Below are 14,091 nucleotides of genomic sequence, written 5' to 3' on the forward strand. Positions count from 1 at the left end.
GTCACATCGAGTTCGTGTTTGATAAAGGCTTTTGTCTTTAACAGAAGAGACAGAACAAAGCTGTGTGTGATCGTAATAAAAGAAAACAAAAATGCGTCTAAAAAACTCAGAAACGTCACGCATCACGTAGGGAGTGACGTCGAATCACTTTTGATATGAAGATAATATTAAGCAATACATTCTGATGCTTTAATATTTCACGTGAAAAAGCTGGTTAAACATGATTCTTTTCGTGAATATTTAAAGCCTCTCGACTAAAATTTCTTAGACTTATGTAGGTTTTTTTAATATTCTTATAAAAAAGTATAGTTTTAAAAATTAAACCTTCTCATAAGACGATAAATAATAATTACTCATTAAGACGATATTTTACGAAGTCACTTTAAAAAAGAACAGCAATAACATTTCGACGACACGTTCGATAAAAGTCTTGCAGACCAAGTATTTTTCGAACCTTGTTTGATAAGAGCGGATGGAAAAATTAACTACCTAAATACTATCTTTGTTTATACAAATACCAATTTTCTATCCAACTTCGTTAGACTTCACTCAAGGCACTGTATTTAGAAAATATATGTATGGAGATGCACGTCGCCAACACCATAATAACTTCCGCGGAACTCGAACCTGAGGACAGTAAGTTTTATTAATATTAAAATAGTAACAGGAAAAACTAAAAGAAATAATCAGACGAGTTTGCAGCGACGAGCAATAAACTTACGCATAACAAAAAAAAAAAAAATCTCAAATCATGTCATCAAGAAGTCGACATTTACATTAATGTCTTTAATCACTTAAGCAAAAAAGGTGATTGCAACCATTATACTTGTGACATTATAGACTGAATAATAATGACCCAAGTATAATGGTTTTACAATTTTCTCTCTCAATGCTTAATACTTCGACTAAAAAAGATAAACAAACAATTCTGAAATGACCGAATAAAACACAATTACTATTTGATCTCACTGTATCATATTTAAAAAAAAATCCGTCTAAAAATCTATTTAAATCCAAAATTCTCACCGGATGCGGTATACATAGACAGGTGTGGCGATCGCGCCACGGTTAACGTTGCATTCGAGGACCTAATGTAAGGAGGTCTCGTGGGCTGATTGGCTTCGCAACGAACAACGATGAATCCTCTCGCCGTTGCCACTCTGACGCGGAGAGGGCGCCAGCTCGATCGCAGACCGAAATCGTCAGCAGATGATACTTCTGTGTTGTCACTCATCCAGGGTTCCGTCTAGAGAAAGAGGATGATTTACTTAAGCTTATACAAGACAATTAACACCTATTAGTATCTGTTAATGCGTTGTTTTTCTCAATCTAGCCAGGAGTCTTAGTATCATTTTTAATAAATTGTTTCACAATAAATTTAAAACGTTGAAAATAAAATGCTGCAAAGATTGAATATACGTGCAAAGTCTATAACCAGCGATCGACTGCGAGAGCGAAAAAAGAAGAAGTTAATTGTTCTAAATTCTAAGATTTGTCTAGCGACTGATTTTTAGGAAAATAAAAATCAACTGCAATACAGCACGTATTTTATTAAAATCGGACAAACTATTTGATTTATCATGTTATAAAATTATATTTGTTCTCTCAGTATTTTTATTTTTTTATATTCGTTAACATTTCAATATTTTAATTATTAGCTCCTGCTTTTTATTGTTTCATAGTTAAAAAATAGATATTAATTTTTATATTTCACTTAAAATTTAAAATAACTGCATAAATCAAATAAATTTATATAAGAAATGTATCGCTAACTATTATTTGAACTATATATTTTTAAGTTTTCTTGACATTGTCAACTATTGTTATTGAAGAAATCGAAAAGATTATTATTTCACGCGTTTGACATTTCGGAAGACATAAGCTAGTGGAACATAAAATTAATATCTAGAAAGCCTTCACCAAAAATAGAAAAATAAAAATACATAAAAACGTAAATTTAACTTTTTTAAACTAATTAGCTTCGTAATTAGTTTGTTCTTTTAGGAAACCTTTCGTTAAAGAGATAAGTGGAACCTGAAGGTTTTGCCTTTTTAATTTTTTCGTTCATTATCGTTTAGTTTTACGACCACGATTAAAATTGTGAAATTCTCCTTTTGTTACAATCACATGAGCCTCCATTTTTAGTATAATAATGTCTGGCTAATAAGTTTGTAGCAATATTTTGCGGTCCTCTGCGTCAAGTCAATACAGTACTTAATTAAAAAAAAAAAAAAATTTACAACAAACAAGTGTTGTGCAATTCCTCATTTTTGAATTTATGAGTGTTAAATATAATTGCATAAAGAATCTTCAGTTAACATTATGGTTAAAATTATGCAAAACTGATTTTGAAAAGAATTTATTTAAAAAATATACTACTTCATAAAGAAATAAAAAATAAAACTAATGCCTATTCCTCCTTAGGTCAACAGAGTTAAATTTTATTTTGATTTAAATTAACACATGTATTAACCGTCAAGTGTCATCCATTTTAATTTATATTTATTCTAATTTATATAAAAAAAAACTGTATCTAAACTTGAGTAAATGATCAGATAGTATTGTATTTACGATTGCCATTTAATTAAGATACTTATATAAATGAATACATGTACGTGAGAGTTACGGAACCCTAATCCCACGAATATGCTGACGTTCCAGACTGATAGAAGCTTCCCAGGCGACCGTCTCACTAGTTCCCCGTATAAGCCTTTCAATGTCCCATTGTTTTAATTTCTAACTTTATTAATAGTAATATAATTTTGATCACTCTTTAGTCCCACTTCGACTAGATTAGTCTTTAGTTATAAAATAATTATTGTATTTATATTAATAAATAATTAATAATTATTCGTTTTTTTTTCAACCTACTGATTGTTGCAGACGTAATTTGAGTGTCAACTAATAGTGAATATTGAATAATAATAATAATATTTATTACATGTATTTACAAGTATTTGCTTTTAACTACACTAATAATTCTACGGCGAACACTAATAATCTGCTCCTCAATAAGGAAATTTATTCAGGAATTGTTTAGAATGGTTAACTTAAAAAGACACGTCAAATTCATTATTTATTACTATATACAATAAATGTCATCAAGTACTTAGCACAATCTCTAGTATGTATAATTGAGTCGAGAATTGCATAATACCTTTTCTGGTCTTCCGTCCACGTACCACACAATATTTGCTGTTGGCATCGCTGGTTTTGTCGAACAATTAAGCAGGACATCTTCCCCCAACTGGACGTTACCAGATGCACCAGTTATCACCGGGTCTTCCTTCAGTGTTACTAAATAAAGATGAAAATACATTAAAAACAATAATATTACATTGCGACGGATTGAAAGGATATTCTTTAAAATGAATATCAGGATATCATATCAGATTAAATAATCAGGTCATCTTATTAATTACTTTAGTTTGCATATAATCCTTTTATACTACAGATTTATAAGGGTAAGCCGTGGAGAACTATTATTGCTGCAGTACAAGTAGAGCCATTTGCAAAACGTTATTTTATAAAGTATTTTAAATTTTGTTGTATAATGACTACTTATATATTTTTCGTTTTAAATTAAATTTATATTTTTCAGATAACGCATAAGTACTAATAATATTTATTTATATTTTTAACAATGCTCGTATGTTATATATTTGTTATGACTACGTTATTAAATATTTTTGAGTACCTTAAGATTGATTTCAGTTCATATTTTAAAAAGAATTTAAAATTAGATTTAATCAATCATCAATATTACACGGCATGGCCATAACGACTATTACTGGTCTTTATCGAGCAGAATACCTGCTAAACGCTGTATCACATCTAAAAGTGACGCATTTCTGGAGTAAAGTTTCTGCTTGATAACGTAGTATCTTTCATTACCAAACGACGCTACGCACATCGATAAAATTAGCAAACGTGTTTAATTCAATTGTAGATTTATGCAAACAGCTGCACCATATTATAAAAAAAGGTCATGAATGATGTTGAAACAAGTTATAGTTGTGAGTTTCTTAAATTAAAAAAGTAGGAGGTTTTCAATTCCACTCTATATTTTATTATGTTTTAGTTTTTTTTTTTTTTTTTTTTAATACAAACCTTGTATTTGTCATGTAGTCAATCGAAATCTAACGAGTGGTTTTTGAGTTATCGTTAATATATCTTATTAATACCGTAATACGCCTTTTATTTAACTTCACATTTTATTACTTTTCGATTTAAAATGAAGTCGGTTTTTTTACATTAAGGTATTTGTAAAAGTCAAAGTTTGTAAAGTCTCAAGCTATAATAATTTGCGTGAATAACCTAAATTCCACTGTTACATATCCTATATTTCATTTATATATTTCAATATTTTAATACATTTGATTAATACTTACCAGCAACCGTCAAATATTTCGTCTGGTTGACGACTGCAAATCTCGGGCCTTCGGTGGAAACCTCGCAGGTGAAGGAGACTCTAGTGTTGTACCTTCTTGGAAGAACCACGCTGATGGAACAGCTATTCATGTTGCAAGAGCCGCGGGTAACGCCACCGGCTGTCGTATTGAACGTTCTAGTTGGTGGCTAAGAATATAAAAAAAAATATACACGTCATTAGAAAACTGACTTAAGTTATAAAACTTAACTTTAGTTGACTTAAATTTATAATGTAACAGTAACAGGAAAATTTCATCGTTTATTTTTCCTTAAAACGGAAAATATCTAAAATCAAGTTGGAATAATTTTCTTGGGAGTTTCAGGTCTGATTTTGTAAGGCTTGATTTAGAAATATGATCGTTGTTGGGTACATTAGTTAAAAAATAGATAATACTATTCATAAAAGTGAATCTGTAGCGTCTTATTATAAAGGATCGGTAATGTTTTTTGCTAATAATACTATCAAATAGTTTATATTTTATGAGACACTAAAACAACGAACATAAACTTTTATGTTTAATCAAACTGACAGATTTTCAGCGCAATGCCGTTGAATTTGAAAAAAAATTTCTTCAAAATCCTTCTGGTGGAGTATAATAAAGTAATTTCAAGTGAAATCCTGAGAACTACTTTTGATGGTTCTTTTTTGTTACTTAATGTTAATTTATGATTAAAGTATAACTTGTTACTTTTGAACAAATACAGTTTTCATACTTTGGAATAAATTAATTTCCATAACTTATACAAATGTTAGGGGATAAATTCAGAGCAATAACTATAAAATTGATTTAGGCAAATAGATTTGCTGTGAAGTTACGGCAGTAAGAATATAGACTAAGGGATAACACAGTTCCTATCATCCTATCATCTTGGAACTTAAAAAGCCGATTGATGGTGGGTAACCATCCAACTGCTGGCTTTGAAATACACAGGCCGAAGACGGGCAGCAGCGTCTTCGGTGCGACAAAGCCAGCCCTCCGGTTACCAACCCGCCTGCCCAGGGTGGTGACTATGGGCAAAACACATAAGTTCGTGCCAACAATGGCGCGAACTTGTGGAAGCCTATGTGCAGCAGTGGACTGTATTAGGCTGAAGTGAATAAATTATCAGAAAATTCTCTGACATCAGAATTATTGTCTAACGTAATACATCAGATATTAGAACGACTCATTTGATGAACGTTTACTAAACTATGATATATGATATGATAAGTCTGTTTCCTATATTCATAATAAAACGATTCATTTTGCGTATGAATGATTATTGACCATTTTTCGTTCGCTTTACTGACTAACCTGTTGTCCTGGCGTGTATCGAAATATTTCATTGTTGTCGCGGTACCATTTAACGGAGTGTAGGGGCGGGTCACCTCTCTCGCTGACGTAGTGGCATATGAGGTCAGCGTCCCGACGCGGGTCTCCATACTGTGGTACCTCTAAATAGGTAATGTTGTGTGCCGTTGCTATCACTAGAACAAAAAAAAACAATATATTAATTATTGAATATAAATATATGAATTATTTTTTATGTTACGAAAAATTTTAACCTATACTGTTATATATATATATATAATCAAATAAGGCTTTGTTTAAAAAAATCCGTATCAGTATGTATCCCTATTTTTTTCATGGCAAGCGAAATTAAATAATAATTGATAATTAATTAAATAACATACTTAAAACTAAATAATTCTTGTATTATAGCATATGTATGTGAAAATAATCATGTAAGTGACAGTGTTAAATTTGAACAAGGGTACGCGTGTTTGTTTGTAGACATGCGAATTCCAGTTAGTAATAATTATCATCTACCTTCCCTAAGAAAATCATCTAACTAATATATTTTAACATCATCATCATAACATTATTTCAATAAGATTTCGTCAATATCTATCTGAACGCTCTTTTAGCGATAAGACTGCCTTTTGTACATGTTTATATTTTCCTTTCGATGTAAAAATTTTCTCTGTTACTGTACAATAAAGAATATTTGTATTTATATTTGTGTCTAAGTAAGTAATAGGCTAGATACGTATTGTAGAACACGACTGAGAACACTCAACGAAACATTTATTGCTTACATCAAATCTATAGTTATTCATTAACAATACACACTTTTAACTACATTGAATACGTTATCACACTAACCACTTATCGAGCAGCAACGCTAGTCGCACAATAACTGCTTCTTCACTTACAATTTATCATATTAATAGAACAAAAATCCCGCCAATACATGACAAAGATGGCCACTGACTAATCAGAAAATTAGTATTAACTATTCGGAAAATGGTGTCTCCATCTTTATGCTCTTCCGGTACTTCAACAAATAATAATCAGAATAAGAACATTTAAAATATGATAACAGTATTTACTGTTTAATTACCCTGCAAAACAAATAAGATAGTGACTGACTAATCATAAATTAATAGGTATTAACCATTCGGTAGATGGCGTGACCATCTTTTTACTGACATAAAATCCAATATTTTAATAATTGCCAGAATTATAAATTTAAATGCTAACAGTAAAATAACAGATGATATTTTAAAATAGACATATTAAAGTTTCTTCTTCTTCTTCTTGTGGGTTGATGGCTTTCAATAGTGCCTAATGAGTACAGATGATTTCGCCAATGTATGCCATAGAACATATTAACGGGTGTATTATATTTTTACATATCTTGAAAGTAGCAAAACTGTCGAGTTATCAAAAAAGTTTACCACTGAAAAAAATACAAAAATTGTGCGCCGAACTTTTAGCAAAGTTTTTGACATAAACTTCGTTTAAAGCCTTTTTTTTTGTAGAGAGTTCGTTTAAGCAGCTTGTTAAGTAAAAAAAATTTGTAAATATAATGTTATGCACTAAAGTTGGACAACGTAAAAGTTAAAAAATATTTTTGCGATTTGACTGTCAAAGTTACCTGGTCAATCAAAGTTACCCCGAGTAACTGTGCTTGATTCAAAGATTCATGTAATTCATCGTTCACACAAAATATTCTCAAAAAAAAAAACCCTATCAAAATCTAGTGCTCAGAATATAAGGACAAAATTGGGTAGAGATTTTATTCCATAAAATATATAATAGACGTCATAAATCTAAAAATATATACACTTATGTATGTCTCATTTAAAGTTTGTTACTACTAAACTGTATAAACACTAACATTCACAAACATTTATCAAAACTCGCGACGTATAAACACGGCATATAAATGAGGTGAATTCAATGTTTTTGGGAACTTTAGTGTAAACTACTAAAATTTAATCAACGTATTTGTAAGCGATTTCCGAGAATGTTTAATTCAAATTGCATTGTTTATTTATTAATTAAATAAATATATTTGACATGTACTCAAGGTCCTGTGTTCCTAAGTAGGCAACTCAATGCCTGTGTTTTTAACCTTCAAAAAAGGAAGAGTGTATGGAAATTGCACCTGAGCGGTGGCGGAGTCACATACATAAAGTGTTAACGATGTTCACGACAAGCAGCACAAACGAAGTACAATGTATAACGTACCTGGGTCTGCAACTGCACGATGATCCAGCCTTTCTCGGGGTCAGCAATTCTAATAATCTTGAAGCACGTTGGTGAATTATAAGCGATTAACGGTTATTAGCGAATTTTAAAGGCAACGGTTTTACAAGCAGAGAGAATCTGTCGAGCGCGTTTGACTGCCGGCGGCTGTCACCGATTCATGCATTGCTCCACAGATAACAAATACGTCATACATGACAGTTGTGAACTTTAACTGCTACGTTCGTATGTACGTACTTGTGTGAACATCGTTTCTGCTAGTAATTTATTTTGGTAACGGAACATCCCGCCCACCAAAATACCTATGGTATTTTCTGGCACAATAAGATTGAATTAAAAGAGACAAAATAACGAATACGATACGATGATAACAAAATGAAAATGAAAGATACGATGTTAGCAAGGTTGAAATAAACATGTATCACGATAAGAGTAAATTGAATAGAGACAACATTGGAATAGAATGAAAATATTAATTTAACCTATGACATAACCAATATGAAGAAGAAGAAACAAAAAAAATTATATATATAATTAACTTATTGTTCGATTGGAAGAGGGCATAACTTAACCAATGGACGATGAGTCAGATGATTTTGCGAAGTTTTAACAACAGCACTTCGAGCTATCCCATCAGCACCGAAGTGTAGATCAACCACTCTACCTAGTGACCATTGAAGTGGTATACGATTATCATCTTTAATTATCACCATTGAACCCACTGATAACGGTTTAGATTCTTTAGTCCATTTAGCGCGTTCGGTCAATGAATTAAGGTACTCATGTTTCCATCTAGACCAGAAATTCTGATGAAAAGATTGTAACAGCTGCCACCGATTAAGCCGATGAAGTTTAGTGTTAGTGTGATCCTCATCGGGGACAGCAGTTAAAGGTTCTAGGGTGAGAAAATGTCCGGGCGTGAGCACAGTCAGATCGTTAGGATCAGAACTGAGGGGATATAACGGACGCGAATTCAGAATTGACTCGATCTGAACGAAGAGTGTGGTCAATTCCTCAAAGGTGAGTACTTGATCGCCTACAACTCGATATAAGTGTGATTTTGCAGCTTTAATCTGGATTTCCCAAACGCCACCGAAGTGAGGTGCCGAGGGCGGGTTAAATTTAAAATCAATTTTCTCAGCAACAGAAGCCCTCTCCATAAGAGCTGACAGTTGATTACTAGCACCAACGAAATTGGTGCCACAATCAGCATGAATCACATTACACCGACCGCGTCTTCCAATAAAACGGCGTAGTGCGGCAATAAATCCTTCTGCAGATAACGTAGACACTACTTCAAGATGAACGGCCTTCGTAGCAAGACAGACAAACAAGCATAAATATGCCTTATCAATTTTTGCTCCACGATGAGAACCGAGTTTAATGCGAAAGGGTCCCCCGAAATCTACACCTACTACTGAGAAGGGTTTTATTTGGTTAACGCGACAGGATGGTAGGTCACTCATAAAAGGCTGCAACGGTTTTGGATTTGTTCGATAACATTGGACACATTTCGATAAACGACTACGAACGACACGTTTTGCTGAAATAATCCAAAACTGCTGCAGTAATAAAAAATGGGTTGTATTTATGCCCGTATGGCAGTAGTTACGATGAATAAAGTCTATTATTAAAATGGTTAGTGGATGGTCAGGTGGTAACAATGCAGGATGCTTATGTTCATATTCAAGCTCTGATCGCGAGATTCTACCTCCAACACGAAGAATACCGTAATCGTCCAAAAAAGGGTTAAGTTTTTTAAACTGTTTAAGAATCGGTCTCTTAGCTTTAATATTTAAGATTTCTTGAGAGAATGCAATTTGTTGGACGTGTTTTACGATCTGCATAAGCGCATTATGTCGCTCGACGTTAGTGATATATAGGTTACAATTAGGGCGATTAGAATTTTTTGCGTTTCTGATAAAGCGATTTATGTATGCCAGAACGTTCAACAATTTTTGTAAACTTGAGAATTTAGATAATAGCATTTCGAAAGTACTTTGATGAGATTCGGTTAATTTCTTTTCAATTAAAAGAGCTGACGATAATTTAGACTCGGATTTTACGACTGCCTCGTCAGATGGAGAGAGACTTTCAAATGAATTTGGCCACGTAGTTCGATCCTTTGATAGCCAGGATGGCCCCGCCCACCAAAGGGAATTGTGAACGATTTCATCCGGAAACTGTCCTCTTGAACAAACATCGGCTGGATTTTCCTCCGAGGGCACGTGATGCCAGCATTCAGTCGGTATTATATCATGAATGTGGCTCACCCGGTTTGCTACAAATGTAACCCAGCGTGATGAATGAGACCTTACCCACGATAATACAATTGTAGAATCGGACCACATATAAGCTGCGTTCAAAGAGATTCGATCCACATAAGTATCCCGTACGAATCTGAATAGATCTGACAGAAGGACTGCAGCGCAAAGTTCTAAGCGGGGTAATGATATTCGCTTTAAAGGTGCTACACGAGCCTTTGAACAAATTAAACGGACTTGAATCTCTCCATTGTGATCTGTGAAACGTAAATAAATAACGGCCCCATACGCGATTTCGGAACTATCACAAAATCCGTGAAGTTCGTATGAGGTAGCAATCGAACTAGTGATTTTTCGAGGAATTTTGACATCAGCTAGACAAGAAAGGTTAGCTCGATAAATGTCCCAGATCTTAACAATCTCTTCAGGGGGAGTCTGATCCCACCCGACGCCAAGTATCCACAATCTTTGGATGAGACATTTTGCCTTTATCGTAATAGGAGATAAAAATCCCAGAGGATCAAAGATTCGCGCGATTTCACTAAGAATTGATCGTTTGGTACACGACTGGCTTGATGGTTTAACTTCAAACAAAAATGCATCTGATTTAGGATCCCATTTCAAACCAAGAACTTTCAAAGCAAGAGTTTCAGAATCATCAAAAGAAACCGATTCAGTTAAACAATCCTTCGGAGGCAGATCAGCTAATAATTGTGGGTCGTTACTCATCCATTTGCGGAGATGAAAACACCCCAACTCAAAAAGAGCAATAATTTGCGATTTAGCTTCTAGAGCTTCGTCCAATGAAGATTGGCCACTAATAACGTCATCAATATATACATCAGAGAGCGCGATTTGTTTTGCCAAAGGAAATCCATCACCTGAATCCTCAGCAAGCTGTCTGACCGTGCGACAAGCAAGGAAAGGAGATGAAGAGACTCCATAGGTTACTGTATTTAGGCGATACTCACGAAGTGGGTCGGCAGGGGAAAATCTCCAAAGAATACGCTGATAGTCGCGGTGTTCAGGTGATATTAGGATTTGACGATACATGGCGCGAACATCAGCGATAAATACGATTTCATGTTCTCTAAAACGCAATAGAATTTCCAAAAGATTTGGTTGTAATTTTGGACCGATAAGCTGTGAATCATTTAGAGAACGAGAACGGAGATCCCTAGCCGAAGCGTCAAAAACGACACGGAGACGAGTAGTTACAGAATCAGGACGCAAAACGCAATGATGAGGGATGTAATATTTACCTCTCCCCATTTCGTCTATGGGAACGAGCGACATATGGCCACTGTGTTGATACTCTTCCATAAATTCGGAGTATTGACGACGCAATTCTGGATCACGAGAAAGCCTCCGTTCGATCGCACTGAATCGTCGTAAAGCAACATCACGAGAACCCTCAAAGGTTGGCTCCGAATCATGTTTAAACGGTAACGTCACGATATATCGGCCCGATTCATCTCGTGTATGAGTTGTTTTGAATTTATGCTCGCACAATGATTCTTCTGGAGTTAAGGATGACGCTTGTGGTAATGAGTCCAGTTCCCAAAACTGCTTAACTAATGAATTTAATTCATTGTCATCTTGCAATGATGTATTTAACAATGAATAGGAGGCTAGCTGTGATTTGCCAAGCAGTAGCCAGCCAAAGACGGAATTAAATGCGGTAGGTTGATTAGGACCACCTTTAATTGTTTTATTCAGTAACGATTCGGTAAATACATCCGCAGCAAACAAAATATCAATCGGACCAGGGATATCGAATCCTGCATCTGCCAAAGGTAGTGATTCGATATGTGACCACTCGGTTGTTTTTAATTTAGCGATGGGTTGGTCCCCACAAATTGAATCAATGACATGCATATCTAAGTTGAATAGAATTTTATCATGATGACCGATCTGACAACGAACATGCCCTACGATTGAAGTCTGTGTTTCACCTATACCGCTTATGTGAGAAGAGGATGGAAATATTTGCAGTTGCAAACGATTTACTGCTGCTGTGGTTATAAAGTTATTTTGACTTCCACTGTCGAACAAGGCTCGAAACGATTGCATACATCCGGACGCATCCTTGACCTGCACAATCGCAGTTGCAAGTAAAACTGCAGTATTAGATTTAGTGTTTGTCACTAACGACGACGTATTATTGTTTTCGATAGCTTTCTCACGGTGGAGTAGGCTGTGATGCTTACGTTTGCAAACACGGCACGAAAAAACGGAATTGCAGTTTTTTAATTGATGAGACGACTTAAGACAGTTGTAACACCAATTCTTCTCGGTGGTTATTTTGATACGTTCTTCTACGGGTTTTTTAAGAAATTCAGAACAAGATAAGATCGTATGCGTCTGCGCGCAAAAAGGACATTTATTCGATACGACAACATTTTTACTATTTTGTTGTACGTCAGCTGAAGCTATCAAGGCATTCGTTTTGTTGAAAGGTTTTTGAAAAGGTGTCGATGAAGTAGGCTTGATGACCTGTTTACTCAGTTTATTTTCAGTAAAATGTGTATCGCGCAACAAAGCCTCACATTTAGTTCTAAGAAAACCAATTAATTGTTTATATGTAGGGAGGTCAACATCTGAATATTTTTCCTCAAAACCACGACGTAAGGTTGAATCAAGTTTCGATAGTATGTGATAAACCAAAATAAAATCCCAATGTTGAATAGGTAACTCAGCAGTTTTTAAAATACTTAAATTTTCTTCAAATAAATCTAGCGATTTCCTAAATTCAATTCCGTTAGTACATTTAAACTCAATAGCTAAAAGATCCTTCCAACATGTAAATGTTAAGGCGCGTTTACACTTATACCGAGCGATGAGCGCTTGATACGCATGTTCGTAATGTTCGTGTGAGAGAGGGAACGCCTTGACAACGAATAACGCTTCACCGCTCAAAGATGAAGTCAAATAATGAAACTTTTCGACATCGCTTAAGGAAGGGCAATTGTGAATTAATTCATTAAAAGTATCAAAATACTCAGGCCACCGTTTTATGTCACCAGAAAAATGAGGAAGTACGATTTTTGGTAACCGAATATTCGAATTAGAAGAAACGCGTGATGAACTTTCCGATTGTCCCCTTGTTATTGACCGATGGATAGCTAATACATTATAATACATCTCGTCGAATCGTTCATAAGTGTCATCAAGGTCATCAGAATCCGAAGGTTCTAAAATTTGTAAAATATTAAGATGCGCATGTTCAAAAGTTGCTGCAATATCTTTTATTTCTTGGTAATAAGATAGAAACATATCACGTTGAGAATGATCCGTTAATGATAAATTTCCGAGTTCCAACGCCTTTTGTAAGCGATTATGAGCAATAGTTCGTTTTCTACGTAACATAGGTAAATCTTTTGTTGTATATTCAACATCGATAGACTTCGGTTTACCTTTTTTAAACGCACTCATTTTACGTGTAGAATGTTTACTTAATAAATACGACATATTAAAAGTTCGATAAAATAACAATTACTTATGTAGGTAGATATAAAATAATTCCTAATGAAATATAATTTTAAATAGATAATAGAATTTTAGTTCGTTTCAATTAGTAAGTTCTAACAATTTACTACTAACATATATTGTATTGTTTTGTATTTACTATAACATATACTGGGATACAAGGTGGAATGCTAAAACGTAAATACGTACAGCGAGCGGCACAAGTTCGTTTGCGAATTGTATGAAAATCGAACAAATTATGTTGTAATCTGTGTCGCCGCGTGTACTCCTTTGTTTCTAATTTAAATGTTATTTAGATGAATTCGCTGTGATATTCAAAACAAAATAATAATTATTTGATGTATAATGATGCAAATTAAAGAAAGTATTAT

The 14,091-nt window shown here is 34.1% G+C and overlaps 1 protein-coding gene across 1 annotated transcript; it reads right to left on the reverse strand.

Moving 5' to 3' along the window:
• Positions 1-497: 497 nt before the first annotated feature.
• LOC123657211 lies at positions 498-13,666 on the reverse strand. Its single transcript, XM_045592789.1, has 7 exons — positions 8,540-13,666; positions 7,950-8,006; positions 5,727-5,921; positions 4,392-4,578; positions 3,158-3,297; positions 1,027-1,246; positions 498-627 (listed from the first exon to the last, which is right to left on the reverse strand). The coding sequence occupies exons 1-7, from the start codon at positions 13,664-13,666 to the stop codon at positions 539-541; spliced, it is 6,015 nt and encodes a 2,004-aa protein (XP_045448745.1). The 3' UTR covers positions 498-538.
• Positions 13,667-14,091: the final 425 nt, after the last annotated feature.

The sequence above is a fragment of the Melitaea cinxia genome, chromosome 10 (assembly GCF_905220565.1).
Source record: "Melitaea cinxia chromosome 10, ilMelCinx1.1, whole genome shotgun sequence".
NCBI classification, from domain to species: domain Eukaryota; kingdom Metazoa; phylum Arthropoda; class Insecta; order Lepidoptera; family Nymphalidae; genus Melitaea; species Melitaea cinxia.